Source organism: Solanum pennellii, chromosome 1 (genome assembly GCF_001406875.1).
Source record: "Solanum pennellii chromosome 1, SPENNV200".
Lineage (NCBI taxonomy): Eukaryota > Viridiplantae > Streptophyta > Magnoliopsida > Solanales > Solanaceae > Solanum > Solanum pennellii.
In genome coordinates, this window is record NC_028637.1 from 89,887,257 (window position 1) to 89,915,092 (window position 27,836).

A 27,836-nucleotide genomic window follows, 5' to 3' on the forward strand; every position below is an offset into this window, starting at 1 on the left:
TTTATAAACACACATTTTTTTATTCTATTTCAATTAATAAAATGTGCTTAAGGAGAAAAAGATTAATTCCTACTTGTTTATTAGTTAAAGTGATTTTAAAAGAAACAAAAATAAGGTTATTTAAAAACAATTGTTTTATCAAGAATAAGATATATTTTGAAAGAAAATAATAATAATAATAATAATAATAATAATAATAATAATATATTTATTATGAAAAAAAATATTTTTGACACATTAAATAATCAATTGAATGTATCATTATTATTCTATTTCACATAATTTAAAGATATTTTAACTTTTTTTAAATTATTTTTACGAGATGACTCGAAATGCATAATAACTTACAAAGATGTGAAGAAAATCAAAATAGATTTTACTTTTCAAATCAAAAGAAATTTCTAGAAAAATTTAGACTATGATAGTAAAGTATATATTTATCTCTCTATCTAGCGGCTGAATAATTTTCAGGTTCAATTTATAGTGGTTCTTGAAATTTTGATTCCATAATTGAACTCAGTGTCATGCCCTTTTTTTTTCCCTTCATTATCTCATATTGAACTGTTAAATCTGAAAATAAAAGCCCCCAAATTATGTTTTATAAATATCCCAAAAAAAAAAAATCTTCCTCATTCAGGAGAACCCAATGGCAACAAGGAAAATACAAAGATTTAATTATGTGTTGGGAGACATGCCACGTGGCATACGTTTATTGGTGAAACTATTTTTTTTTTGTGAAAAGTATATTCCAATATGTCTGGAACACTTTTTGATCTTGCTTGGTTGCTATTTTTCATTTCTTTAAAGTCACCATCATCATATATTGGTTATATGTGTTCACTTATTTTAAAAAAGGGAAAAAATAAAAATATATTTACGAATTATTATAAATGGTATACAAATATAATTCGTCATATTTTTGGGATATTGATGTCTCTGCCGTTCAAAAACTAGAACATATATACCTTTTATACTAACGGATATCACGTGTCATAATCTTAGCTATTGACCCGTTATTTATTAAATATCGGATTGACAGATAGAATTGTGTCACATGTACCTATTTAGTCTTCTGTGAAAGTGAATGACATATATACTCTAGTTTTTAGACGTATATTTATCCTTTATTCCTCTTAAAAATAGTTTTTCACTTCAAAAAAGCTTAATCTTTTTTTATCTATTTTATTCTTAATATTGATTACTCTATCACCTAACTCACTTTCTAAGATAAAAAATATACATTGATTGATTCAAGAATTCTAATAAATTACTTATATTAATTCTTATTTTTTTTGAAAATTTTTATAAAATTTAACGTGGACAAGTAAAACGAAACGAAAGAAAAACTGTGTCATGAGAAAACTTCCAAGCAATATTATGGAATTGATATGTGTGCCATGCCATAAAGTGGCCCATACATAAACAACTCAACTTGCATATTAGAAGGGTAAATTTGGAATTTCCTTAAGATATCACCAATGTATTTTTCCCTCCTAATTAGTCAAAATCATAGTTAACCATCTTGCAAAAAGACTTGCACCATTATTGATCATGCCACTCTAATATTGTCCACATATAATTCTTCTAATTATTTTTCTCTATTCATTCATATTTTCATATATACTAAAAATATTTTTCCTTTACATAACTCAACAACCAATTCCCATTTTGATGTCACAAATTCTTTGAACTTTTTCAGTTCTTCTAAAACATAGGTATGCAATTTTTTCTGATCATATATTTAATCTTTAATTAGTTTTATGTTTTTTTTTCTTATTATTATATATATTCTATGAATCTTGATATTTAAGTTGCAGGTTATGTTGGATTATTATTCTGTTTGTTATGATACTTATTTGTGTTATATATATAACATGGGATTTTTATTTTGAAAATTCTTTTCATAGTATGCAAATTTTGCTGTTCTTTTTACTAAGTTTAATGTGTAGCTGTGTGTTCTCTGTTCATGTCTGATCTTGAAAATATTAAAAGTTATAATTCATATTATAATTAAGTCTTTTCTGTAACAGTCATTCTCTATAACGATATTTTACTATAATAGTCAAGTTCGTTTTAGCCTATGTTTTTACTTTTAGTCTTTTTAAAATTTTTTTTTTCTATTTTGATAACTCTTTGATTTTAGTTCTTTGCACACATTTTTAAGACTACAAAATTAAGTTATCTATCTTTAATTTAAGACCACAAGACATGTCAAGTTAAAATTGGACGAACAAATTAAAATAGAGGGAGTATTTTATATTCTTTCAATACTTTTTTATAGCAATTTAACAAATTCAGACAAACGACATCAATACAGAGAGATTTGACTATAGTTATTCTTTTTTTTTCTTGTTATAACAGGGGAGAGGACTTGAAGAAGAAAGATGAGTTCAACCATGAAGGGGTTGTTGTTAAAGCCCAATACAAATAATATGTACATGACAAAATTACTAAAACACAAGTATGCAGAAGAGCAATTTCTAGCTAAGTACTCTTCTCTTGGCATTCATATGAATTGTTCAAGATGGAGTAGTAAAGTCATTAGATGTCATCAACAAGAACCTAATGGCTTTTCAAATTCCCCAGTAACTCCAATAAGAAAGCAAAATCTTCCACCTCAGGCAATTCTGAGTCCTGTTTCAGAAACTACATCAACTGCAAAAAAGGTATTCTTACTTGGCCTTATAAATGAAGTTTTGGATTTAATCATATTTTAAGCGGTTACCTTATTTAGTACTCTCTCGGTTTCCTAAAAAGTTATCTAGTTTGACTTGATATAAAGTTTAAGAAAAAAAAAAGGACTTCTGAATTTTGTGGCTTTAAATTAAATTTATGTCAAATGTGCAAAATTATTCTTTAATATTGTGATTTTAAACATGTCACGTGGAAAGCTGAAAGTAAATGTTACAAAAAAGCTAAAAGAGATCATTTTTTTGAAACAAACTAAAAGGGAAAGAAAATCATTCTTTTTGAAACAGAGGGAGTAATTAATACTTGAAAACACATGCATAAATGATCCAATATTTTACTCTCTCTGTCCCTAATTACTTATCTATTTTTTCTTTTATAGATGCCCTTAATTACTTGTTCATTCCGACAAATCAAGAAAGGACAATTATTTTACCTATTATATGTATAATTAAATGATTAGTTACTTTGAAACATGTAAAACTTTCGATCTATTTCATAATTAATAGGGGTAAAATGATAAACTCATTATGTCATCAATTACTTTCTTAATAGTGTGTCAATTTAAAAGTGGACTAGTAATTAGGGATCAAGCGAGTAATTGATAATGTCAAAAAAACATTTTATTACTTTCTCCGTCCACTATTGTTTGTCATGATTTCTATTTATATAGTCAAATTATAAGAACTTTGACTAACATTTGAAGATGTATTTTTTAATCACATTGATATACAAAAAATTGCAATTTATACTACTTTTCATATAGTTTTTGAATATCTATTTTTTTTTGTTTAAAATATCGAATTAAAATAATTTAATTTAACTTTGAAAATTAATCGAATTAACTTTCTAAAAGCAGCGACATGATAAATAAAAGTAAACGGAAAAAGTACATATACAAGTTGTTAATCGGATCATATTTTAATCCGGCTTTCCCATATTTATTCTATACCAAAAGTAAATTCATTTGCATACAACATTCTTACCGCACGAGTATTTAAATAAAATTTATTGCAAAAATTTAGAGGTGTTAGGTAATGATTAGCAACCAAGTCTTCACCTATTTAAGTGCAGTCGAATGAAAAAATTTGACTTCCAACAGAATGATAGTCTACACGTGCTCTGCTGAATTTATTATTCAGTAAACTAAAACTTGACACCTATATATAATACTACTAACACGTTTTGCCTGTATTTATATAAATTTTGTTATATTTCAAATCATTTTTCTGCAATTGTTATCAAGATTTCTCTTTGAATTCTATCAGAAAAACACTGTTTTTGGTTCATAAGTAATCATGCAGGTCACTATTTGATCAATTGGACTTGTCTCTTTCATATCTTATTTTGTCTGAGACCGATTAATCTGAATTTGCATCGTATAGGCCTTTTAATTTGTAACTCCTAATAATAGGAGAATTTCAAAATATGTAACTTCTAGGGGACTTTTATACTTGTGTAAGTTGAATTTCAATTAGTTCAAAATTTTCTGTTTTGTGTACAGAGAGTTTATACTTTTGGAAAAGGAAGAAGTGAAGGAAACAAGGGCATGAAGTCCTTGGTAAGTTTTTTTTTTTTTAAATCTTTTTTATATATACTATGAGTGTAGTTTAACCTGTTGTAGCCTTAATTTCACTTATCAAGGGTCAGGGGAGCTAGTAAAACCCCCTTGTTTATACTTGACGATGAAAATTCTAGCTCTGCCACTTATAATGTTAGGTGATGTCTGTTTTTTTTAGGTGGCCTGAAAGTGTAAATCTTTTATATGAACTTGTATGTTTTGATAGTTTGAAGACTGAGCTCATTGTGCACATTTGTATATGTGTTATAGTTGGGAGGTAAAGGAGCAAACCTTGCTGAAATGGCAAGCATTGGATTGTCCGTGCCGCCGGGGCTTACTATATCAACAGAAGCATGCCAGGAGTATCAGATTGCTAAAAAGCTTCCACAAGGATTGTGGGAGGAGATACTACAAGGATTGGAAGTTGTGGAGAAAGATATGGGGGCTTTCCTTGGGAACCCCTCCAAGCCCCTCCTTCTTTCGGTTCGCTCTGGTGCTGCTGTAAGTCTATACTACTAGCTAATATCTCAGTACTTTTTATAAGAAGTCATTTTCAGAATAGTCACCCAATTTATGCATTTTGTGATACATCGGTAATTGTCGAGCTAGTTTGTTGAAAATCTTATAAGTGATGCATATTTTGAGTTCTCAAGAGGCACCTCTTTAGTGAAGCTGTCTATAGTCTAAACATCTTTTGTGCAAAATGCAGTAAGAAATCTCTTGATTGATTGTAAATAAGCTTTAATCTTTCTAGTTGACCAATTTGCGAATGATTGTAAGTTCAAGCTACGTTGTTAGATTACTATAACGGTAGTGCATGGAGTACATGGTCTCCTTATATGATAGTCGACAGTCCTCATCTCTTGAATTAGCTTTTTGGGATTGAGTTAGGTCCATTTGACGGTGTTTATGTAGTTCAGTTAATTTTTATATCATACTAATGCTGAGTTCTCTTGATCTATGTACAGATTTCTATGCCTGGGATGATGGATACTGTCTTGAACCTTGGACTCAATGATGAAGTGGTTACTGGTTTGGCTGCCAAAAGTGGAGAGAGGTTTGCTTATGACTCGTACAGACGATTTCTTGACATGTTTGGTGATGTGGTGAGTATATACTCATTAATGTTTTTTTTTTCTCTTTTCTATTTTTTCAAATTTTCCTACATATCTTGAAAATGAAACAGAATGCTGGTTAAAGTCTTGTCGTAGATTTTATCTCCTGTGGTTCTAACAGTGGTCTGTTTGAAGGTAATGGGCATCTCACATTCATTATTTGCGGAGAAGTTAGAGAAGTTGAAGGATGCCAAAGGAGTGAAGCTTGACACCGAGCTCACAGCATCTGATCTTAAACAGCTTGTGGAGCAGTACAAAAATGTCTACGTTGAAGCTAAGGGTGAAAAGTTTCCTTCAGGTAATGTAATCTTTCACTGATGGCCTGCATCCTAAGAAGGTCAGGAAAGCTTGCTCTGTCAACTTTTTGGTTTTAACCACATTCCAAAGGTTATGAGTATTAAATTAACTTTGTGGATATATATGGCTCTGTATACAGATCCCAAAAGACAGTTGGAGTTGGCTATCAAAGCAGTTTTTGATTCTTGGGACAGTCCAAGAGCCAACAAATATCGGAGCATTAATCAGATAACAGGACTTAAAGGAACTGCAGTAAACATTCAATGCATGGTGTTCGGGAACATGGGTAACACTTCAGGAACAGGTGTTCTCTTTACTAGGAATCCGAGCACTGGCGAGAAGAAGCTCTATGGAGAGTTTCTAATCAATGCTCAGGTCTAGTATAAGCTACTTTGGTTCATTTTGTGGTGCATTTGAGTTTTAAGATTTTCTCATTGTTTTTGTCAAGAAAAGCTGATAAAACTGCATTAGTCAGGGAGAGGATGTTGTCGCTGGAATTAGAACACCTCAGGACTTGGACACAATGAAGGAGTGTATGCCTGAAGCATACAAGGAGCTTGTTGAGAACTGTGAGATTTTAGAGCGACATTATAAAGATATGATGGTAAACCTCTGGCATTATACTGGACTAAAGCTTGTTTGTTTGTTTCACCTTCCCGTTTTCAGATTGGTTAAAAAATTTATACATCTCCAATAAATAGAAAAATCAGACCATTATTATGAATCTTTCTGTTTATGTCTTGACGAATGGTAGGATATCGAATTCACTGTTCAAGAAAATAGACTGTGGATGCTACAATGCCGAACAGGGAAGCGTACGGGTAAAGGAGCTGTAAAGATAGCAGTTGACATGGTGAATGAGGAACTTGTTGACAAGCATGCAGCTGTAAAGATGGTGGAGCCACAGCATTTAGACCAACTTCTTCACCCCCAGGTCTAGATATCTTTATTGAATGTTGCATGATGTATGATGTAGCACTGAGGTAGTACTTATTGGAAATGTAAAGATAAATACTTATTTTGTTCTTTTTCTTGTCATAGTTTGAAAATCCATTTGCTTATAAAGACAAGGTGATTGCTAAGGGCCTTCCTGCTTCTCCAGGGGCAGCAGTGGGACAGGTCGTGTTCAGCACTGAAGATGCTGAAGAATGGCATGCACAAGGGAAGAGTGTTATTTTGGTATTTCCTCACCTCATCCTATATCTACTAATAATGGTGATAGGTATGCTACCACACTATGGTATCTTTGTTTACGTGCATTATCCTTTCTTTATTTTCTTTTGTATTGTTCCCGTGGATGGAGGGAGGGGAGTGTTTCTGAGTAAGACATTGTTTATTGAAATCTTTTTATCAACCATTGATGGATACAATGTCAGTGTTTCATCTTCTTAGAGTTTATTCAAAGTTCTTGGATGTTGGTTGGAAATCTTAGAAGCAGCACCACAACATTCTTGCCTTGTAATTAACAGTTTGTCTATTCTTAAAATTGATTTTTCCGTTATGGCATATAAAGGTGAGAACTGAAACAAGTCCAGAGGATGTCGGAGGCATGCATGCTGCTGCTGGGATCTTAACCGCAAGAGGTGGCATGACATCTCATGCAGCTGTTGTAGCCCGTGGATGGGGTAAATGTTGCGTGTCCGGATGTGCTGATATTCGTGTTAATGAGTCGGAAAAGGTACGACTATAGCTACTCAAAATGAAACACAATTGTTGACATTAAGGAACTTGGAAGAATTCATTTGACCAGTTTAATGCAGGTTCTCATCATTGAAGACAAAGTGATTCATGAAGGAGAGTGGATTTCATTGAACGGATCAACAGGTGAAGTAATCTTGGGCAAGCAACCACTATCGCCTCCAGCTATGACTGGTGATTTGGAGATCTTCATGGCTTTGGCTGATAAGATCAGGCGCATCAAGGTGCCGCAGGATATACAGTAGTATAATGTTGCATAAGTAAAGTTTAGTACTTTTAACTGATCATGAATATTGCCGAATGCCGATGGATTAGGTTATGGCAAATGCCGACACACCAGAAGATGCACTAGCAGCAAGGAATAATGGTGCTGAAGGGATTGGTCTATGCAGGACAGAACACATGGTACTTTTTTCTTTTTTTACTACGTACAGTCTTGTTGTAATACATCTTGCAACATATTACAACAGTAATGTCTCAAGAGAAGTGCCACATCTTTTAATTATGAAATTCATTTTTTATTCGATGTGTGCTGATGCACATTTCTCTTTCAGTTCTTTGCATCCGATGAAAGGATAAAAGCTGTGAGAAGGATGATAATGGCAGTTACTCTTGAGCAGAGGAAGGAAGCGCTCGACTCATTGTTGCCTTACCAGAGATCTGACTTTGAAGGCATTTTCCGCGCAATGGATGGTAACTTCAATAGCAACTAACATTATTACCTTTTCATACTGAGAGTCTATGTTGCACAGACTCTCAAAAAATGCAGCCACCCTCGTGTCAGATCCTCTAAATATGCACTAGTTTTGAAGGACCCGATGATAAAACTTCATTTCAATGTTCATAATAACACAACCATAACTGGGATTTAGTTTGTGCTAGTGGAAAGTTGACATAAACTCCCAAAGTCAATATGACAGGTGTACTATGTTTCCTATTTTTTCAGGTCTTCCGGTGACAATTCGACTGTTAGACCCACCACTTCATGAATTTTTGCCAGAAGGGAACCTGGAAGAGATTGTGAGTGAACTAACAACACATACAGGCATGCGCGAGGAAGATGTCTATTCTAGGATTGAGAAATTGTCAGAAGTCAATCCCATGCTCGGATTTCGAGGCTGCAGGTCTGAATATTTCTTGTATCACAAACATTTGATCTACTTTTACTGCATTACGTTGCAAGGACTAAGCGATGCTGTATAAAAGAGAGAAAATTTTAGTAAGTTTCCAGTTTCTTGAGAGAAAGATCCTTAAAATATATATATTACAGAGGTGCATATGTTTTGTCACAGGATCCACTATCAATGTATAGCGTGATCTCGGTAGTGCTTATCTGAATTCTGATTTGAGCAATGCAGTATTTCTTTTCGTCTCACAATCCGGAACCAGACTTTCTTATAATGGTCTGCTTATTCTTGGTTGAGTAATCTTTGTGTTTTATCTTTTACAGGCTCGGTATATCCTACCCGGAACTGACAGAAATGCAGGCTCGTGCGATCTTTCAAGCTGCTATAACTATGAACAACCAGGGTATTTCAGTATTTCCAGAGATAATGGTTCCCCTTGTTGGAACACCTCAGGTATGTTTTTTGTTGTTTGTATAAAATAAGTTCCCCTATTCTTACATCTTGAATATTATCAATGTATCAAGAATGAAGATATATAACCGCCCTTTTCGTTTTATGAAGCGTATACAAAGGGGTTTGATAAGTAACAGTGCATCTTTAATTTACAGGAATTAGGTCATCAAGTTGATTTAATCCGTGATGTTGCCAAAAAGGTTTTCGCGGAGATGGGTACCTCGTTGAATTACAAGGTGGGAACCATGATAGAGATTCCTAGAGCTGCTTTGATTGCAGATGAGGTATGTCTTTTGAAGCAACTTATTAACGATAGTCGCAAAGAGTTAAGACTACGCATGATCTTACTTAACTAGTGAAACATTTTCTATTACTTAACTCTTCAATGATATATTTCAATCACGTAAGGCATACATTTTGTTATATTGATTTGCTTATGATCGATATTTGACTGGAAATCGGTGATAGATTGCTAAAGAAGCAGAGTTCTTTTCCTTCGGAACCAATGACCTCACACAAATGACATTTGGATATAGTAGAGACGATGTAGGCAAGTTTCTTCCTATATACCTCGCGAAAGGCATCCTCCAACACGATCCATTCGAGGTTAGCTTGACATATCTGAAACTACTATATATCCATGTGAAATGCTGGAAACTAGCATGTTGATGGTTAAAGATTTAATATCTCTCAGGTTCTTGATCAAAAGGGTGTTGGCCAGCTCATCAAGATGGCTACGGAAAAAGGTCGGGCTGCAAGGCCAAACTTGAAGGTCAGTTATGACTTTGAATAAGAGATTTAACTTATATACACCGACAATGTAAATAACTTTTTATACTAGGAGTAACATTTTTCATTATTTAACTCGTATACAATGACGCTGACATATAAACAGGTTGGAATTTGTGGAGAACATGGTGGGGAGCCTTCTTCAGTTGCATTTTTTGCTGAGGCTGGATTGGACTATGTTTCTTGCTCTCCATTCAGGTCTTTGAACTTTCAAAAAAAAAGACATTGTGTTTGACGATTTAATTATATTAATCGACGATTGGCTAATGATTTTTGTATAATTTATAACAGGGTGCCTATTGCAAGGCTAGCTGCAGCACAAGTTGTAGTTTGAAGGCAAAGGTTCAAGGAATTGAAGAAGCAAAGATCAAGTTGATTTTTAGCAGATGTAAATAAATAAATACAATTAGTACCATAAAAAAGTTGTTTAGGAAAAGGAGAAGAAGATATATTACTCTCTTTTTCATAAACATGAGTGTTTATATGTTAATAAATAACCAAAAAAAAAAGAAAAGGATTTATTTCTTCTTTTCACATCTTTATTCTTGTTTGTTTTACATTTCGATACAATACAAAACACTGTAAAGCTTGTCACACCACACTGCTGGAAACGGCCTCTTTAGGGTCTATGAATTCTTACTGGAACAAGACACAAGTATCCTTAGACTTAGACCGTAATTGAAAGCCAAGAAACTCACCTTAACTTTCAATTGGACGAATATAAATAGAATGTAAATTACACCAACTCTTGTTGTGTTGTGCATAGTCTTCCTTTGGCGATAGAGTACTAGGGTTTACATGTCGGATTGGTTCAAAATTTTTTTTTAATATCAAACCAATAACTAGTAAGTTTTTCTTTTTTTAAATTAACTCAATGTACGATTTGTTTCGATTTTCGACCATTAAAAACTAGTACTTGTTTACATGTAGATGGTAAACTATCGGAAGAAAAGGGAACTATTAATACCCGACAAACAAAGATAATAAATAAAGTTTAATTAAGAAAAAAATTTGTAAAATAAGATCAATAAAACTAATACATTAAACTTTACGTGTCTGTTATAACAATCAAGAGAATTTTAACTTTTTTTTTTCTATGCTATCCTCAATATTAACTAAGTATTAATACTAGTCAAACTAATAATTTCAAAAAATTATTAATATTAAATAATTATTATACAAATATAATGTACCGTTAATGTTTGAATAAAGAGAGAGCTTTGATATACAAATATAATATTTTAACTTGATTTAATTGTATACAAATTCAAATTTTACGCAGATATACAAATACAATCATATATACATATACATAATAGTTACATATATACAATTATCTAACTTATATACATATAAATTCACCCCACTCCACTATCTGCCCTCTATTGCTTGGCTCTCGCCTCTCTCCTTTCTCTCCTAATCTCGCTTGATACTCTAGCCTAACACAAAGTAATATACATATTAATTTTCATAGACATAGACGCCGAATTTATACAAATCGATATGACTTATACAAATCAGATGCTTTATTTGCTATGGAACACAAATAGCAAAATTGTAGATATAGAGCGATAATATGATTTATTTATATTTGCTATTCCTAAAATTTAGTCTATAATTAATAAAAAAAGAGATATGAGTTAATTAAAGAAGTGATAGGTAAAACTTACATAAATATACAACATTAAAAAAATATTTACCATTTATAACAATAACATTAATTTCCCATTTGATAACTTTTAATACATTTATAATACAATTTTAATACAAATTACAAAAAACAATTTATTATTCACATATAATACAAATTTTATTGATAAATAATACATTTATCACATATTTTAATACACTTATAATACAATGTGTGTGTCAATTTCTTACCATACAAGCATAATATATTTTAGAAAAACAAATATAACACATATATACTATATACATAATTCACTTTTAATACATATTCCAATTTTAACATAGTATTGATAAAAATGATAATAAATAAAAAACATCGCTAAAATTAGTAATTATTTATTTAAAGGTATCATTCCAAGTAATTTTTTCATTTTCTTATTGTGATTTTAATTGAAGAAAAGAATAATACTACGACAATATATAATATGTAAGTTGGTGTTATAATTAGTCTATACATCACTCGATAATTGCTGATTTGATATCATACCAATCAGTTCTTATTTGTTGGCTAATTGATTAATACATTTAAAAATCAATATTCAGAATATTAAATCGTCAAACATAATTATCCATCTAATCTATCCGATAAACAAACATGCTTCTAATCATCTCTATATTATCATGTGGCTTCCACACACCTCAAAAAAAAATTTCAATAACAATTTTCTAAAACATAAACATTGCCCAAATTAAACTCAAGGAAATTTTACATAGGCTTTCTTTATCACTTCATTAAAGTTTAGATTCAATTCAAATAAATATTGAAAATTATTAAATTTTAGACCTATTGCTATAATTATGGGACTATTTATGTCATTTTCTCTGTAAAAATGCACTACTTAAAACATTGGGGACACTAAGTGTAATTTAATGAAAGTTAGTGTCCACAGTCCATACATATACTGGGCCAGGAATCTCCGTCGGCCCAATTCACTTCCCGGTCAAACCCCACCGTCGAAGACTTCTCATTCAGCCGAGCACGGCGACAACGGGCAGCAGCCAGCTCAGTTGGTGGTGTTTTTCCAGCGGTAATATAGGGAAGAGATGGAAAATGAGAAGAAACTAGAGAGCTTCGTGTTGGTACATAACATAGCAAAGAGACACAACGTCGGAACCTTAGCTCGTAGCGCCACGGCGTTCGGCGTCTCGGAGATGATACTCGTCGGCCGTAGAGATTTCAACGCTTTCGGTAGCCACGGCTCCACTTCTCACGTCCGTTTCCGCCACTTCCACTCCCTTGCCGATGCTAAAACCTTCCTCAAGGTATGCAAAGTTCCAAAAACGAAATTCGCTTATGTACTTTTGTAAGTCTTGGATTTGTAATATACAGAGAACTTGAGGCTGATCATTTATGGTTGCTTATGAATTTTACTGAACAGGAAAGAGATTGTGATATATGTGGAGTTGAAATTACAGAAAATGCGGTTGCTGTAAATGAACATCCTTTTAAGAGAAGTACTGCTTTCCTGCTGGGCAATGAGGTTCGAATCATAATATGTTTCGGCTTCTTTTTGTTATAAATTTTGAGATGATCCATATTAGATACATACTAACTAATTGGAAATTAGGAGTGATCTGTTATTACAGCTATAGTAAGTTTGATTAGAGACATTAATCTCAATTTTCTTTATAAGAAAAAATACTTTTTTAGTAGAAGTGAGGATTCATATAACCGTCCATCTAGTTTGGGACTGAGGGGTTCATTGTTGCTAAGTGTATTTTCATCACAACGATGCACTTTACTCAACCGAAATATCTTATGGTAGACTCTATTAGCGATTTCTGGGAGTTTTGCTTAGAGGTGTTAGCAATTACTTGTTCTTTATTATGGATGGGAAATATGATTTCTTGATGGTTTGTGAATGTCATTTGTTCTGAAAAACAAATGTTAGGGTAGGATAACGATTGGCCTGTTGACCATAATATGAATAAATTGATGTTGTAGGGTACTGGACTTTCTGCAAAAGAGTGTGAGATTTGTGATTTCTTTGTATATATTCCACAATATGGGTGTGGTACTGCTTCATTGAATGTGACTGTTGCTGCTTCCATTGTTCTACATCAATTTGGAGGTAATTTTATTGAGAATCACTACTACTTCTATCTTATTCGTTCTATTCTGTTATTTGGTGACTTTTTCCATGCTACATACTGGACAGAAACATTTTGTGTCTTATACCTGATAATGTTAGTTTTATTGCTCTATCGTTCTAGAAGTAGGACCAGATCTTTTTATGTGACTTCTTCCTCCATCTAGTGTTTTACCTTTTGTTATTACTACTTGTAGCCCCCAAGGCCTAGCTCGAGTGGCAAAAAGATGGAGGATTTGTGGCTTAGGCAAAGCCTAGTATTTAAGTGGAGAAGGGTAGAGGGTCAGGTCACAGGCAGATTTCTCGGTTATCAAAAATAATAATAATAATAATAATAATAATAATAAAATACTACTTGTGAAATAAGAAAAAGCTAAATTAGGTTCTAGTTCTCTCTTTATTTTGGATCAGTGGTGCTCGGGCCAGCTTACAGTTCTCATTCTATTTCTTAACTATAAATATATGGTAAACCCCACCACGAAACTCTTCTATCTCGGAGCCAACAGTGTCATTTTTCAGTTTGCTCTCCGCCTCTCCGTTGGTGACTCGAACCCCCCTACCTCACAGTTGGAAGTGGAGAGTCCTTACCTCTAGACTATCCCTTCCTTGTTGTGTAGTTATGCTCAGCATACTTGTTCTGTTCTACATTGAATTTCCTTCATACGACTAGATATTGCTCTTACCTTCTCTATTCATGCCGAAATTATCTGGATTTCTAGCCTTTGTTTTCATGTGGTGGAAGTGTTGCTCTTTGACATTTACATTTTTTTAGAGTGTTTTGCTGTTTGCTTTTCTTTAGTATTAAAATAAATTGGTATGGTATTTGTACAACTGAAATTCGAAAATACCGAAACCAGAATCTTTCAAAACATACCAAACTGAATGGTGAACTCCCCTAGGTTATATGTGTAATTACTGATCGACAGAAGGGCAAGAAAGTTTCATTTTGATTAGTTGGTTTTCCAGCACCATAGTGTTGCCGACAAACTGTTTTTGCTTCAAATAATCTCGAGGATTTCACGGCCAAAGGAAGGCAGAGGACTAGAGGCTGCTAGCGTGCTTAGCACTTTTAGTTTTTCTTGTACTTCAATTAGGAAAAAATTTTCTTTTGGTATGACACATGAAAATGTGGAATAGCTAGCTGGATTGATAGCTCAGCATTTGAGAGGATAACCTTTTTAAAAAATATACCTAGCTTTTTCAATGCTAAAACTAATAGCTTCTTTTCTCTAGTTATCGAATGAAACATAGTTTAAGAAGACTGTGGCTCTTGTATACTTCAGCACGCGTACTTTGATGCTTGAATTGTTGGTGCAGCTATAACAAATGGAGGGCCTTTTTTACGCTAAAATGCCAAGAAATGGAGAAACAAATCTTCTTTTCAAAGCAGTATAATTAAGTATAATCTTTTCCTCTGATACAACACTGGAACTTAACTGTAAGCTTTAAACCCACAATCGAGTTTAAATCAACTCTGCCATTCTTTATGGTCTGTGAATGCCCTGCTGGTGATCATTTGTTGTTAGATCAGTGCAATCTCGCCAATCCAGTGGCTACTGAGATGACTGTACCATGTGTAGCTGTAATGAAATTGAAATCACTGACTGCTGCTGTTGAGAGCTAAATTTAAAACCATTTTAATGGCTCTGGTTTTAATATGATCATTTGGTATATCTAGTATAGTTCTCTATTTGTTGAATGCCACTTGTATATTTGATTTTTTTCCATTTGAATACACTTATTACCTTATATATGATCATGTGAGAGCTAAATTTAACTTCATTTTAATGGCTCTGGTTTTAATATTATCATTTGGTATATCTGGTCTGGTTCTCTATTTGTTGTATGCCACTTGTATATGTGATTTTTTCCCAACATTTGAATACACTTATTACCTTATATGATCATGTAGTTTTAGCTATATTGTGGACTGAAATTTAAAATGTAAATCTTCTCAGTTTGGGCTGGATTCTCCGAGAGAACACGTGAAGGGAACAAGTTCATTGTGGCTGAAAGACCTTTCAAACAGGCAAAGAAAAATTACTGCATGGAATCATCTGAATCTGTTGCTGAGGAGCGAAGACTGAAGAGGGAAAATCTTTCAAATGGGTTCTTTGAAGATGCTGGAAAAGAGGAATCTCCTTCAAATCTTTTAGATACCTTGTTCGATGACTAGTGCCAGGGAGAAGAGAAAACTACCGAAATTATGCTTCCTTCAGCCTCATCCTCAAAGTTGTGCTGATGATTTACTTCTATAGAAACAAAGCAAATCAAAGGGGGATTTAAGTTATTGATGGAATGAACTGTGGAAGAGTTGGAATTAGGAATCCTAAGCAGTTGCGCTAACCAGCCACCACCATGGAATAGCATATTCACAGGAACTTTGTATTTGCAAGTTCAGTAAGGATTTCATGTTTAGAATGTTAAGTCTTCTTAAACTGCTAACGCTACATAAAACTAGATCAGACATGTGCATGTGCCATTGTTAGTCAAGGATTAATCATGTTCTTTGTACACTTGAGCTGGCTCTTAAGATGGCCATTTCTTAAATATAATATAATTTCAGACTAGCCAAATGATTGTAGTTTGTGCTTTAATGTTACACGTATTGCCAAAAGTGTTAGGTAACACCTAGAAATTGAGGCTTGATTGGCTCACCTCCACATTTCCACCCCTTATTTCACTTTAGTGATGTAGGCACTGAAATGCCTAACATAAATGATGTCATGAGTTGTATTTGCATCTGCCAGAAGAGAATTGATCACTATGTCCTGTACAACAACAACAATATATCTAGTATAATTTCATAAGCGGAGTTTGTGGAGGGTATAATGTACACAAACCTTAATTTTATCTTTGTAGGGTAGAGAGACTGTTTGCGAATCGATCACTCTGTTCTGTAAAGACTGAAAAGGACTTGTAAAAGTTGTTTCAAAAAGCCTATTAATATCATAAGCCTATTCCACCTTTATCTTCAAAATATTGGACTAGCTGGTGCGTAAGTCATATGGCACTTTAACTCTATCTCTTATTTTAAAAAACTTTATGTCACAAGACTAACAAACTGCTCCATTGTTAGATAATTTCTTGGTTTTAGACCTCTTTTCATTGACTAATATGGAAAAAGTTTAAGTAGATGAAGGTCATATATCTATTATAATATATATCAATCAAGAATAGAAAAAACTGAGAATTTCTTTATCTTTACAGTTGGTTAAGTTTCTAAGAGAAAGAAAGTCTTTGTTCACAGGTATGAGTTAGGTATTGTTTGTTGTCACATGACAAGAAGCTCAACCATTATATGTCACCAATGTCAAATATTCAAACCCCATCTCATTTCTTGGAGCAGTTGGGATGTGTTTTTGTCTCTTTATCTACTTTTAACTTGCCCTACTCAGACTTCACCAGTAAGACACAATATCCTTTTCAATGATAAGTAGTATAAATGTGGTGTCAATCCTAGTATCATTTTCATACCTTCAATCAAGGCTTAGTTTAAGAAATTTGACTAACCTTAAATTCATTAATATTCCATCTAGTTTAGCTAAATCTAAGTTGCAGAAGAACTCCTATGCAGTCAACAGAGGTTCCAGTGCAGCTTTCATGCAGAAAACAGTTTTCCTGCATGTTTCATGTCTTCAGACGGAGAATTCACCGGCTTTGCTCGAGGATGCGATGGCTGATGTGGCGTCGTCCGAGGACTAAGGTGGTGATCAAGAGGTTTGGGAAGCTGAGTTCAAGAGGAAGTCATGGTCAGCTCAAAGAAACACCGAGTTCCAAATCATCATCAACTCATCCAAACGGACAGAGTAGGACTATTCGACTAGCTACTTTTAATGCTGCATTGTTTTCCCTTGCACCTGCTGTGCCTAAGGCTGAAAAACCATCCCTCTTTTCTCATGACGATGACAATGATGACGGTTTCAAATTTCAAAACCAGGTTAAGTCCGAGAATAATCGTCCTAAGAGCATATTGAAGCATTCCCCTCTTCATCCAATATTAACAAATGGAGCAAAACCAAAGCAAAAAGTTTCAATCAACCTTCCTGAGAATGAGATTTCATTAGCTCAGAATAGGGTAGTTGGAATCTTGGAAGATGATTCCACTAAGATTTTGAGTTTAAACAACAACAACCTAGGCCCTGTGAGGTCTCCGATATGCTTCCCCGCGATGGCTAATTGGATGATTAACGATTACGGAGGCTTCTGCTTGAGTGGAACAAGGACCATTCTTGATGTACTGAAAGAAGTGGATGCTGATATATTGGCTTTACAAGATGTGAAGGCTGAGGAAGAGAAAGATATGAGCCCTTTATCTGATTTGGCTCGTGCTCTTGGAATGAACTATGTGTTTGCTGAAAGCTGGGCTCCTGAATATGGTAATGCTATTTTATCCAAATGGCCTATTAAGAAATGGAGAATCCAGAAAATCTATGATGATAAAGATTTCAGGTGCCTCCTTATGTTGACTATATCTATGTTCATAGAATCGTATGCGCTATGTTATCTAACCGTTTAAATTATTACAAACAGAAAACACTTCTATTTGGTAAAGCTTTTAACTTGAAACATGCTCCTTATATAACTGGTGTTTTGGTTTGATGCAGGAATGTGCTTAAGGCTACGGTTGATGTACCCCGGATGGGAGAGTTGAACTTCTGTTGTACTCAACTTGATCATTTAGATGAAAATTGGAGAATGAAGCAAATAAATGCAATAATACAATCGAATGACAGTCCTCATATTTTAGCAGGAGGGGTAAATTCTCTTCAAGCCTCAGATTACTCATTAGAGAGATGGAATGATATCGTTAAGGTAAGAAGAAAACCGAGTCTTATGAGTACAGCTTTTTCTTGGATTACTAGTATCCTTTTTTTTTATCAATTTCTTGATCACACGATGTCATCGTGGCAGTACTATGAGGAGATAGGAAAGCCAACTCCAAGAGTTGAAGTAATGAACTTCTTGAAACAGAAAGAGTACAATGATGCAAAAGAGTTTGCAGGGGAATGTGAGTCAGTTGTTATCATTGCTAAAGGCCAAAGTATGAATCTTTATCTCAAAATTTCCTATGAAATATCTCCCAATCTTACTTGTAACCATTGTATGTGTTGCTAACAACATTCTCAATCATGTTCTTTCTCATTATGGCATAGATGTGCAAGGAACATGTAAATATGGAACTCGAGTTGATTATATTTTGGGATCGCAAGGCCTGCCTTATGCATTTGTACCTGGATCATACTCGGTTGTTTCGTCAAAAGGCACGTCCGATCACCATATAGTTAAGGTGGACATCATGAAAGCAGCAAGCAGAGGTAGGAAGAATAGTAGGAAACTGAAGAAAGTAAAACAGAAAGTTGAGAAGATGACAAGTTCTTGTTCTTCAAGAGGGATTTGGCAAGTGAGCACTTAGCAACTATATATGTTTATTAGTTCATTTTCTTCCTTGTGGTGGTGTATACATTATTTTGTTCCTTTCTTTGTGACTAATTATAACACTTTTATTACATGTAGAGTTTAAAATGGTGAGGAAGAAACATGAGATATTGCAGATATATGTTATCTCTTTTTGTTAGAACTAGTTGTTAGGATCAAGTGCTTACCATTGTGTCAAAAGCTAGTTGATAGTTGGCTCCGATATCACTTGTTAGATCAAGTGCTTACCATTATGGAGAAGATTATCAAAATGGTCCTTAATGTGTAAGGGTCGTTAAAATTACTTTGGTCCTCTCTCTATATGCTATCTTATCTAAATAGTCCTTAATGTATTAAAAAAAATGTATTCCTCCCTCCGTTTCAAAAAGGATGGCTTAATTTGACTTGAAACGGAGTTTAAGAAAAGAAAGAAGACTTTTTAATCTTTTGGTTCTAAATTAAAGTTATGTCAAATGTACCAAAACGCCCTTAATCTTGTGGTCTTAAACATGACACGTGGAAAGTTAAAGTTAAAGTGTTGCCAAAAAAGAAAATGGGACATTCTTTTTGAAACAAACTAAAAAGGAAATAGGGACATACTTTTTGAAACGGAGGGAGTATAAAATAACTAGCCAACAGACTAATATAAATAAATTAAATTAAAAATAAGAACAAACAAAGAGGGAATATGATAATATATTCCAAACTTTTCTTATATCTTTGTATCTACCTTTGTGAAGAAAACAATGACTATTTATAGTCAATAGAGGCAATTGATAAGCTATCCATTGGGCCAAGTGATTACACCTCAAATATGGGTGGCCCACATGTCATCATATTAATATAGCAAATGATGACTCTTAAAAGATGACCCACATGACATCCATTTAGTTTTACAACACTCTTCCAGTGGGACAAAACCTAGACTAAGGAAAAAAGAGTGCAACACGTATTTTACTCCCCCTGATAAAGACCATGATTGATTGCTCAAGTCTTCGCATTCCAATCTTTTGCACCATTTTCTCAAGAGTTGAGGCTGGTAAAGATTTGTTGAATAAATATGTTGGATTATCACTTGAATGGATTTGTTGTACATCAATATCACCATTATTTTGGAGATTATGTGTAAAGAATAATTTCGGTAAAATATGTTTCGTTCTATCTCCTTTTATGAAGCCTCCTCTTAATTGAGCTATGCATGCAAAATTGTCTTCAAAGAGCATCGTAGATACCTTGACATCACACTTTCCTTGATGAAATGTATCATTGATCTCAACCATACACATTTTCTACTTGTTTCATGAATGACTATTATCTCAACATGATTTGAAGAAATAGCGACTATGGACTGCTTCGTAGATCGCCATGATATAACAGTACCTCCGTATGTGAACAGATAGTCTGTTTGAGATCAAGCTTTATGCAGGTCAAATAAATAACCTTCATCTGCATGACCAACAAGATCTGAACTATCTTTGTTAGTCAAAAACTGACTCATATCACTAGTCCCCTTTAGATATCGCAATATATGTTTAACTCCATTCCAATGTCTTCGTGTAGGAGTAGAACAAAATCTTACTAATTAAAATTAACAGAAAATGTTATGTCAGGTCTCGTAGAATTAGTAAGATACATAAGTGCGTCAATTGCACTAAGATAAGGTACTTCAGGACAAAGAGGTTCCTCATTCTCTTCTAAAGGTCGGAATGAATCTTTACTCACTTCAAGCGATCATACAACCATTGGAGTACTTAATGGATGTGCTTTGTCCATGTAAAACAGATTGATGGATGAAGACCCCGTCTGCTAAATATTCAATTTATAGACCCAGACAAAGTTTTGTCTTTCCAAGGTCTTTCATCTCAAATTTTTTCTTTAGATATTCAATTGCCTTTTGGACCTCTTCTGGAGTTACAATGAGATTAATGTCATCAACATAAACTGCAAGAATAACAAACTCTGACGTTGTTTTCTCAATAAAAATGCAAGAAGAGATGACATCATTTATAAAGTCTTGTTTTATCAAGTACTCATTGAGACGATTATACCACATACGTCCTGATTGTTTTAAGCCATATAATGACTTTTGTAATATGATTGAACACATTTCTCGAGGTTTTGAACTATATTATTCAGGCATTTTAAGTCCTTCTGAAATTTTCATATAAATTATTATTAAGTGTACGTAAAGATAAGTTATAACCACATACATCATATGTATTTCAAGATTTTCATGAACAACTAAATTGATGAGATATCAAAAGGTTATAGCATCCATAACTGGTGAATATGTTTCTTCATAGTTGACACCAGGTCATTGAGATAATCTTTGCACAACAAGGAGTGTCTTGTATCTTACAATTTCATTTCTCTCATCTCGCTTTCGCACAAAACTCATTTACAGCCAACGGATTTTACACCATTTCGGGTTTGGACTACAGGTTCAAAAATTCATGTTTAGAAAATGAGTCTAATTCTGATTAAATTGCCTTTTGCCATTTTGGACAATCACATTCTCGTCAACATTCTTCGACAGATAAGAGTTCAAGATCCTCATTGTCTTTCATAACATTATGTGTAACATTATATACGAAAACATTATCAATTATGATTTTCGATCGATCTAAACTTTTCTTATCACCCATAGAACTTATTGAAAGTTCTTCATTCACTTGAGTCTCTGATTCACTGATCTCTTCAGGTTTATCAGGATTAATCAGATCTTGAATCTCTTCGTGAGATTCTTTTATAGTGTCATTTTCTTACTTTTTTTTTTCTAGGATTCTCATCCTTTGAACCCAATGGTCTTCCACGCTTCAAGCGTGTTAGTGATTCAGAAGTCATAACATTTATACATGGTCCTTTTGAGACGTCAATTCGGATGGACACATTTACTGCAGGAGTATGTGACTTTGTTATTCTTTTCAAATCAGTAAATGCGTCTGACATTTGATTTGCTATGTCTTGCAATTGGATGATCTTTTGGACTTCATGTTCACACATGGGGGAACATGGATTAAAGTGAGATAATGATGAAACTTTCCATGCAATTTCACTTTTAAGTTTCTTTTTCTCTCCCCCTAATTGCAGAAAATTATTTCATTAAATCGACAATCTACAAATCTTGCAGTAAATAAATCTCCGTCATTGGCTCAAGGTAGCGAATTATGGAGGGTGAATCAAACCCAACATATATGTCTAACCTTCTTTGGGGGCCCATCTTAGTGCGCTGAGGCAGTGCTACTGGCACATATACAACACATCCAAAAATTCGTAGATGAGCAATATTTGGTTCATAACCAAATACTAATTGTGACAGAGAATATTTATTATAATGAGTCGATCTGAGATGAACAAATGACGTTGCATGTAAGATAGCATGGCCCCAAACAGTAGTGGGTAACTTACTTTTCATAAGTAGCGGTCTTGCTATCAACTGTAAACGCTTAATAAATGACTCAACAAAGCCATTTTGAGTATGAACATGAGCTACATGATGTTCAACTTTTATCCCTATTGATAAGCAATAATCATTAAGCGCTTGGGATCTGAATTCTCCAGCATTATCAAGACGAATTGCTTTAATGAGATAATTTAAAAATTGTGTTCTTAATCATATCATTTGTGCCAATGATTTTGCAAATGTCAGGTTGCGAGATGATAAAAGGCACACATGAGACCATCTTGAAGATGCATCTATTAGGACCATAAAATATCTAAACAACCCACTAGATGGGTGAATAGGTCCACATATATCCCCATGCATACGTTCTAAAAATTGAGGGATTCAATGTTAACCTTCATTGGTAATGACCTAGTAATCAATTTTCCTTGATACAAGCAGCACATGAAATTTCATCACCACGTAAGAATCTTTAGGTTCTTTAATGGACGTCCATTTGAGTTTTCAATGATTCGTCTAATCATTATTGATCCAGGATGACTCATTCGGTCATGCCTAAGCAAAAAAGTTTTTAAGTCAGTAAACTTCTGGTTTACGATAGAATTTGTTTTAACTGTACTTATTTTTGTATAATATAAGTCAGAAGATAGAGTTGACAATTTCTCCAACGCATATTTCTGGTTTGAGACAATCTTGGTAATGCCAAGGTATATTCGACATTAATTTCATTTATTGTCTCAATATGATATCCATTTCGGCAAATATCTTTAAAACTTAACAAGTTTCTTGGGGATTTAGAAGAGAACAATGTGTCTTCTATAACAAGTTTTGTCCTCTTAGGCAAGAACATAGTAGCTCTTCCAGAGCCTTCTATTAAGTTCGAATACTAGAAATTGTAGTAGCATTTCCTTTTCTTCTAAGCGATTTCTCATCTTTAAATATGGTGTGCGTTGTTCCACTATCAATTACATAATATCTTCATGATTGATCATTGATCCAAATTAAATTTGGGGCATATTCATATTTTTTTATTTAAAATGGCTCAAGATGGCAGAGTCTCGTGCTGATAACATGTTATAAAATAACTAGCCAACAAACTAATATTAATAAGCTAAATTAAAAATAAGAATAAACTAATATATAAAATCAAGTACTTCATATTAAAGAGAGGGGTAAATAGAAGGTGGGATGGAGGAGTGAGAAGAAAAAAGGAGAGGTCGTAAAGACATGAGACCTTAAATATATTTTTTTCTATTAAAAAATTCCTCATACAACTATTACATTACATACCTCACACAACATAAAATTTTTCGAAGGAAGAGAAGAAATGGTGAAAAAAGATGATGGAGGAAGAAGGTCACCAAGTGTGGGACCCACAGTTAAGTTTAACAAATTTTTTATTTTTTCATTAGTTTTTAGGTTAAGAATAATTCAACACCTATACGTAAGGGACTAATTTAATCATAAAGCTATAGCTATAGCAAAGGCACAACTTTATTTTTTAACTAAGTCTATCAAACAAGCATCGTGTTCGATTATGACTTGAATCAGCTCCGAGTTTGTTAGACAGGATGTTGACATTACTTCTCTTAATAAGTTAGAATATCTAATTGGCTTTAAAAGACGTGTTATTTGGTACTTTTAACTAGAGTTTGCAATTGAACGAATATTATTCCAAACATATGGTTTGACTACAACTGACAATTTTGAGCCCATATTTATAATATCAACCAATTTAATCCATATTTTATTAAAATAGATAATTTATATTTTAATTGGGTAAATATAATTAAGCTTCACCCAAATTTTAACCCATGAAAATATGGACAAAAATGGATAAATTTCATAAAGTATGCTAATGTAGATGCTAATCAATTGATAGTTTCAATAATTACATATCAGAAGCTAATTAGGTCAAATATCTGACATTATGTTAAACATCATCTTCCATTTCTTTGCTTTACTCTTTAAAATTTCTGGGGCATGAGAAAGAAATATCCACAACATACGACAGTATTTTACACGTAATGAAACAATTAATTTTGAATCCATAAGAAACTCTAATTTAATTAGATGATACAATTTGAAGAATGATACATTCAAATATTAGTATATAATTTAATTATTTTTCCTCTTGTGTCCAGTATTCACATTGGAGTCTTGCTAAATTTAAATTCGCATCAGAAAATCCTATATTGAAGGATAAAATACTCTCTAATAAAGCTAACTTCGTACCAAAAAAACTCAAACCTAAAACTTATAAGATAAAAATGAACATATACTTACCAATCCACCAACCTTATTGGTAAATATTGAGTCTGGAGCCTAAAGGGTACAAAATATTAACAAAAATTTCAAAATGGTATATAAAATTTTATAATAACCAAAGCGGTAAAATGCTGCATCAACAGCGACTTAGTCCACCGGAAAAAGTAAAAGCGCTGCCTCTGCAGCGATTTTGCAAAATGTGATTTTTTTTTTAAAAAAATGAAATCGCTGCCTAGGCAGCGATTTTAAAAATTAAAAAAAAAATCGCTGCCAAGGCAGCGATTTTAATTTTTTAAATTTTTTTTTTTAAAAAATAAGGTAAATCGCTGCCTGGTAGCGATTTTAAATAAAAAAAATTTTTTTTTTTACAAAATCGCTGCCTAGGCAGCGATTTAAAAAAAAAAAATTTAAAAAATAATGGAAATAGCTGCCAAAGGCAACGATTTAATTTTTTTTTTTATAAATCGCTGCCAAGGCAGCGATTTAACATTTTTAAAATTTCTTTTTTTTTTATAAAATCGCTGAGCGATAACATTTTTTTAAATTTTTTTTTTAAATCGCTGCCTCCATTATTTTTTAAAATTTTTTTTTTAAAAATCGCTGCCTTATTTTTAAAAAAAAATTAAAATCGCTGCATTGGCAACAAATTTTTTTTAAAAAAGTTTTAAAATCGCTGCCTAGGCAGCGATTTCATTTTTTAAAAAAAAAATTTCACATTTTGCAAAATCACTGCAGAGGTAGCGATTTTGCTTTTTCCGGTGGAGTAAGTCGCTGTTGATGCAGCGATTTTGCCGTTTTGATTTATATAAAATTTTATATACCGTTTTAAAATTTTTGTTATTATTTTATATCCTTTAGGCTCCGAACTCAATAAATATTAGTCTATAATTAATCATAGGTGCAACTACTAGAAAAAAAGTTATTGGTATACGTACAAGTAATGTGGTGTGGTTCCTAAAATTGTGTCACGGTTGCACTTAATTAGATCATGCTGATGCTACAAAATGCTTACTAAAGTCAGAAAATTATTTCAACAACTAGAAAGTAGCTCTCAATGTTTACCCCCAATTATATCATAATATATTGTATTATATTGTTTCGCATTATGTCATTCTAATAAATAATTTAGATAGATTGCATATTTCTGTGTCGTTACATAATGTCACATATCATTATAATAAATCTATAAAAAAAATAAGATATGGCCATATATGGTAAAACTACTATAAAAAAGATAGAGAGTAATAAGAATAAAATAGGCTCAGAAGAAAAAAATATGATAAAAATGTGATCATACCAACTTGATCGTTATATTGAAATTTTTCGTTATCTATGATAATATATGTTACTTTAATTACGGTGAAGGGAAGTGTTATTTGTAGTTTTGATGATTTGACAAACTTAGGGACCTCATAAAGGTACCGGGTTTTCTACTTGAGTATTGCAGGTGTCTTGTTTGAAGTATTGCAGATGAAACAAACCCAGGGACCTAGTAGAGGTACCAGGCTCTCTTGAGAGTGAGCCAGTCGACTGCCAGCTGGAGATAGTACAGAAAGTAGGTGCACACTTCCCGATGGCGTCAGAAAGTGTGACCTTTCCAACCAATGGCAAGATGTTTAGGAAAGGGACTTGTCAATACAAAAGACACTTTCCTAAACACTTTTTGGTAGTTTTTGCAACTTGATAAACACTTTTCAAGAACTCTTGCAAAGGCTAACAAAAAGGCAAAAGGCAGAATCATTCCTCGAACAACAGCAACATCTGGAGCTTTTCGTCTAGTTGTTTTAGGAATTTATTCTCTTGTTCTTAAATTGTAAACCACTCCTAAATCTATAAAGGAATTGGTGTGTTGAGTTAAAAGTCTAGGTTGTCCAGGTGGGATTGCTTAGTGGGTAGATTGTTTTTCTACTTTGGCTTGTTGAGCAATAGAGGTCTATTGCTTAACGGTAAGATTGATAACTCTTTCTTACATTTGGTGTAATCGTGTTTCGCTTTTGCTTTTGAAGATTAGTGAAAACGATTGAAAATCCTGTGAGACAGGTCGTGGTTTTACTCCCTTAAGCAAGGAGGTTTCCACGTAAAATCATTGTGTTGATTTTACTGCATTCAACTTTCTGGTAATTTTCTGAGTTGAAGTAAGGGACCTGGTCCATTACTTGTTAAGTGAAAGCTTACATTCTATCAAGTGGTATCAGAGCAGGCACTACCTATTTGGTTAACACCAAGGAAGTGATTTTGTTCTAAGAATGGCAGCTCCACTTAACCTCGAAGAAGGTCAGTCATCACACAGACCTCCTCGTTTCAATGGACACTTCTACAGTTGGTGGAAAGTTAGAATGCATGACTATCTCATGGCTGAAGATAGCGAGTTATGGGATATTATATTAGATGGACCCTTTGTTCCCATGATGGAAGAAAAAGATGGAGAAAAGACCATTACTGTTCCAAAGCCCAGGCAGAAATATGATGAAGCTGACAGGAAAAAGATTGAAAAGGGTTTCAGAGCTAAAACTCTTCTGGTCTGTGGGATAGGACCTGATGAGTACAACAGAGTGTCAGCCTGTGAGTCTGCTAAAGAGATTTGGGATAGCTTGTTGACGGCTCATGAAGGAACTGAACAAGTCAAAGAATCCAAGATTGACATGCTCACTTCACGATATGAAAACTTCAAAATGAAGGAAGGTGAAACAATACATGAGATGTTCACCAAGTTCTCTTCCATTACAAATGAGCTGAAAAGTCTGGGTGAACCCATAAGCATGACCAAACAAGTCAGAAAAGTGCTTCGAATTCTTCCAAAGTCTTGGGAGAGCAAAGTTGATGCCATTACAGAAGCCAAGGACTTGAAAGTGCTGACCATGGATGCGTTGATTGGAAATCTTAAAACACATGAGATGAATCGAAGCTATGATTTGTCAAAAAAGGAAGTCAAGAAGGACAAGTCTCTGATGTTAAAGTATAAATCAGAAGAAGATTCAAGTGATGATGATGATATGGCATATCTCATCAGTAGATTCCAAAAGGTTGTGAGAAAAAACAAAATGTATAAAAAGGGAACTAATGGGACTCGAAATACTGCTCAAGGTGATACTTGCTACAAGTGTGGAAAATCTGGGCACTTCATCAGAGAGTGTCCTTTGCTCAAGACTGAAAACAAGGAACATCAAAAGCACAGGGGTGACAAAGAAAACAGAAGGGACCTGGTACTTGGAAACAGAGATCGTAAAGCTGCTGCTGATA

The 27,836-nt window shown here is 33.5% G+C and overlaps 3 protein-coding genes across 4 annotated transcripts; all 3 read left to right on the forward strand.

Moving 5' to 3' along the window:
• The first annotated feature begins 1,558 nt into the window (after window positions 1-1,558).
• Window positions 1,559-10,255, forward strand: LOC107005486 (pyruvate, phosphate dikinase, chloroplastic). Of its 2 annotated transcripts, XM_015204090.2 has the most exons (21): window positions 1,559-1,715; window positions 2,362-2,666; window positions 4,193-4,249; window positions 4,520-4,750; window positions 5,218-5,355; window positions 5,500-5,662; window positions 5,801-6,036; window positions 6,137-6,265; window positions 6,416-6,595; window positions 6,703-6,840; window positions 7,175-7,339; window positions 7,422-7,583; window positions 7,675-7,764; window positions 7,914-8,052; window positions 8,306-8,483; window positions 8,810-8,939; window positions 9,095-9,223; window positions 9,408-9,545; window positions 9,634-9,711; window positions 9,835-9,926; window positions 10,020-10,062. In XM_015204090.2, the coding sequence occupies exons 2-21, from the start codon at window positions 2,385-2,387 to the stop codon at window positions 10,060-10,062; spliced, it is 2,898 nt and encodes a 965-aa protein (XP_015059576.1). In that variant the 5' UTR covers window positions 1,559-1,715; window positions 2,362-2,384. The 2 variants fall into 2 exon arrangements, with proteins under 2 accessions (XP_015059576.1, XP_027770431.1); XM_027914630.1 differs by lacking the exon at window positions 1,559-1,715 and having other exon boundaries at window positions 2,385-2,666; window positions 10,020-10,255.
• Window positions 10,256-12,296: 2,041 nt separating this feature from the next.
• On the forward strand, window positions 12,297-16,083 carry LOC107009361 (putative TrmH family tRNA/rRNA methyltransferase). Its single transcript, XM_015208685.2, has 4 exons — window positions 12,297-12,680; window positions 12,797-12,898; window positions 13,363-13,489; window positions 15,466-16,083. Exons 1-4 carry the CDS (start codon window positions 12,462-12,464, stop codon window positions 15,681-15,683), a joined length of 666 nt encoding a protein of 221 aa, XP_015064171.1. The 5' UTR covers window positions 12,297-12,461; the 3' UTR covers window positions 15,684-16,083.
• Window positions 16,084-16,564: 481 nt separating this feature from the next.
• On the forward strand, window positions 16,565-19,229 carry LOC107028089. Its single transcript, XM_015229146.2, has 4 exons — window positions 16,565-17,959; window positions 18,115-18,322; window positions 18,422-18,551; window positions 18,664-19,229. The coding sequence occupies exons 1-4, from the start codon at window positions 17,079-17,081 to the stop codon at window positions 18,921-18,923; spliced, it is 1,479 nt and encodes a 492-aa protein (XP_015084632.1). The 5' UTR covers window positions 16,565-17,078; the 3' UTR covers window positions 18,924-19,229.
• Window positions 19,230-27,836: the final 8,607 nt, after the last annotated feature.

Bases quoted from the DNA above. Each gene is read 5' to 3' on its own strand.
- LOC107005486 (XM_015204090.2), top strand. From the start codon at position 2,385: ATGAGTTCAACCATGAAGGGGTTGTTGTTAAAGCCCAATACAAATAAT. The intron at 2,667-4,192 runs GTATTCTTACTT...TTTTGTGTACAG, and splicing joins CTACATCAACTGCAAAAAAG to AGAGTTTATACTTTTGGAAA. The intron at 8,053-8,305 runs GTAACTTCAATA...CTATTTTTTCAG, and splicing joins CATTTTCCGCGCAATGGATG to GTCTTCCGGTGACAATTCGA.
- LOC107009361 (XM_015208685.2), top strand. From the start codon at position 12,462: ATGGAAAATGAGAAGAAACTAGAGAGCTTCGTGTTGGTACATAACATA. The intron at 12,899-13,362 runs GTTCGAATCATA...TTGATGTTGTAG, and splicing joins CTTTCCTGCTGGGCAATGAG to GGTACTGGACTTTCTGCAAA. The intron at 13,490-15,465 runs GTAATTTTATTG...AAATCTTCTCAG, and splicing joins TGTTCTACATCAATTTGGAG to TTTGGGCTGGATTCTCCGAG.
- LOC107028089 (XM_015229146.2), top strand. From the start codon at position 17,079: ATGCAGTCAACAGAGGTTCCAGTGCAGCTTTCATGCAGAAAACAGTTT. The intron at 17,960-18,114 runs GTGCCTCCTTAT...GGTTTGATGCAG, and splicing joins TATGATGATAAAGATTTCAG to GAATGTGCTTAAGGCTACGG. The intron at 18,552-18,663 runs GTATGAATCTTT...ATTATGGCATAG, and splicing joins TATCATTGCTAAAGGCCAAA to ATGTGCAAGGAACATGTAAA.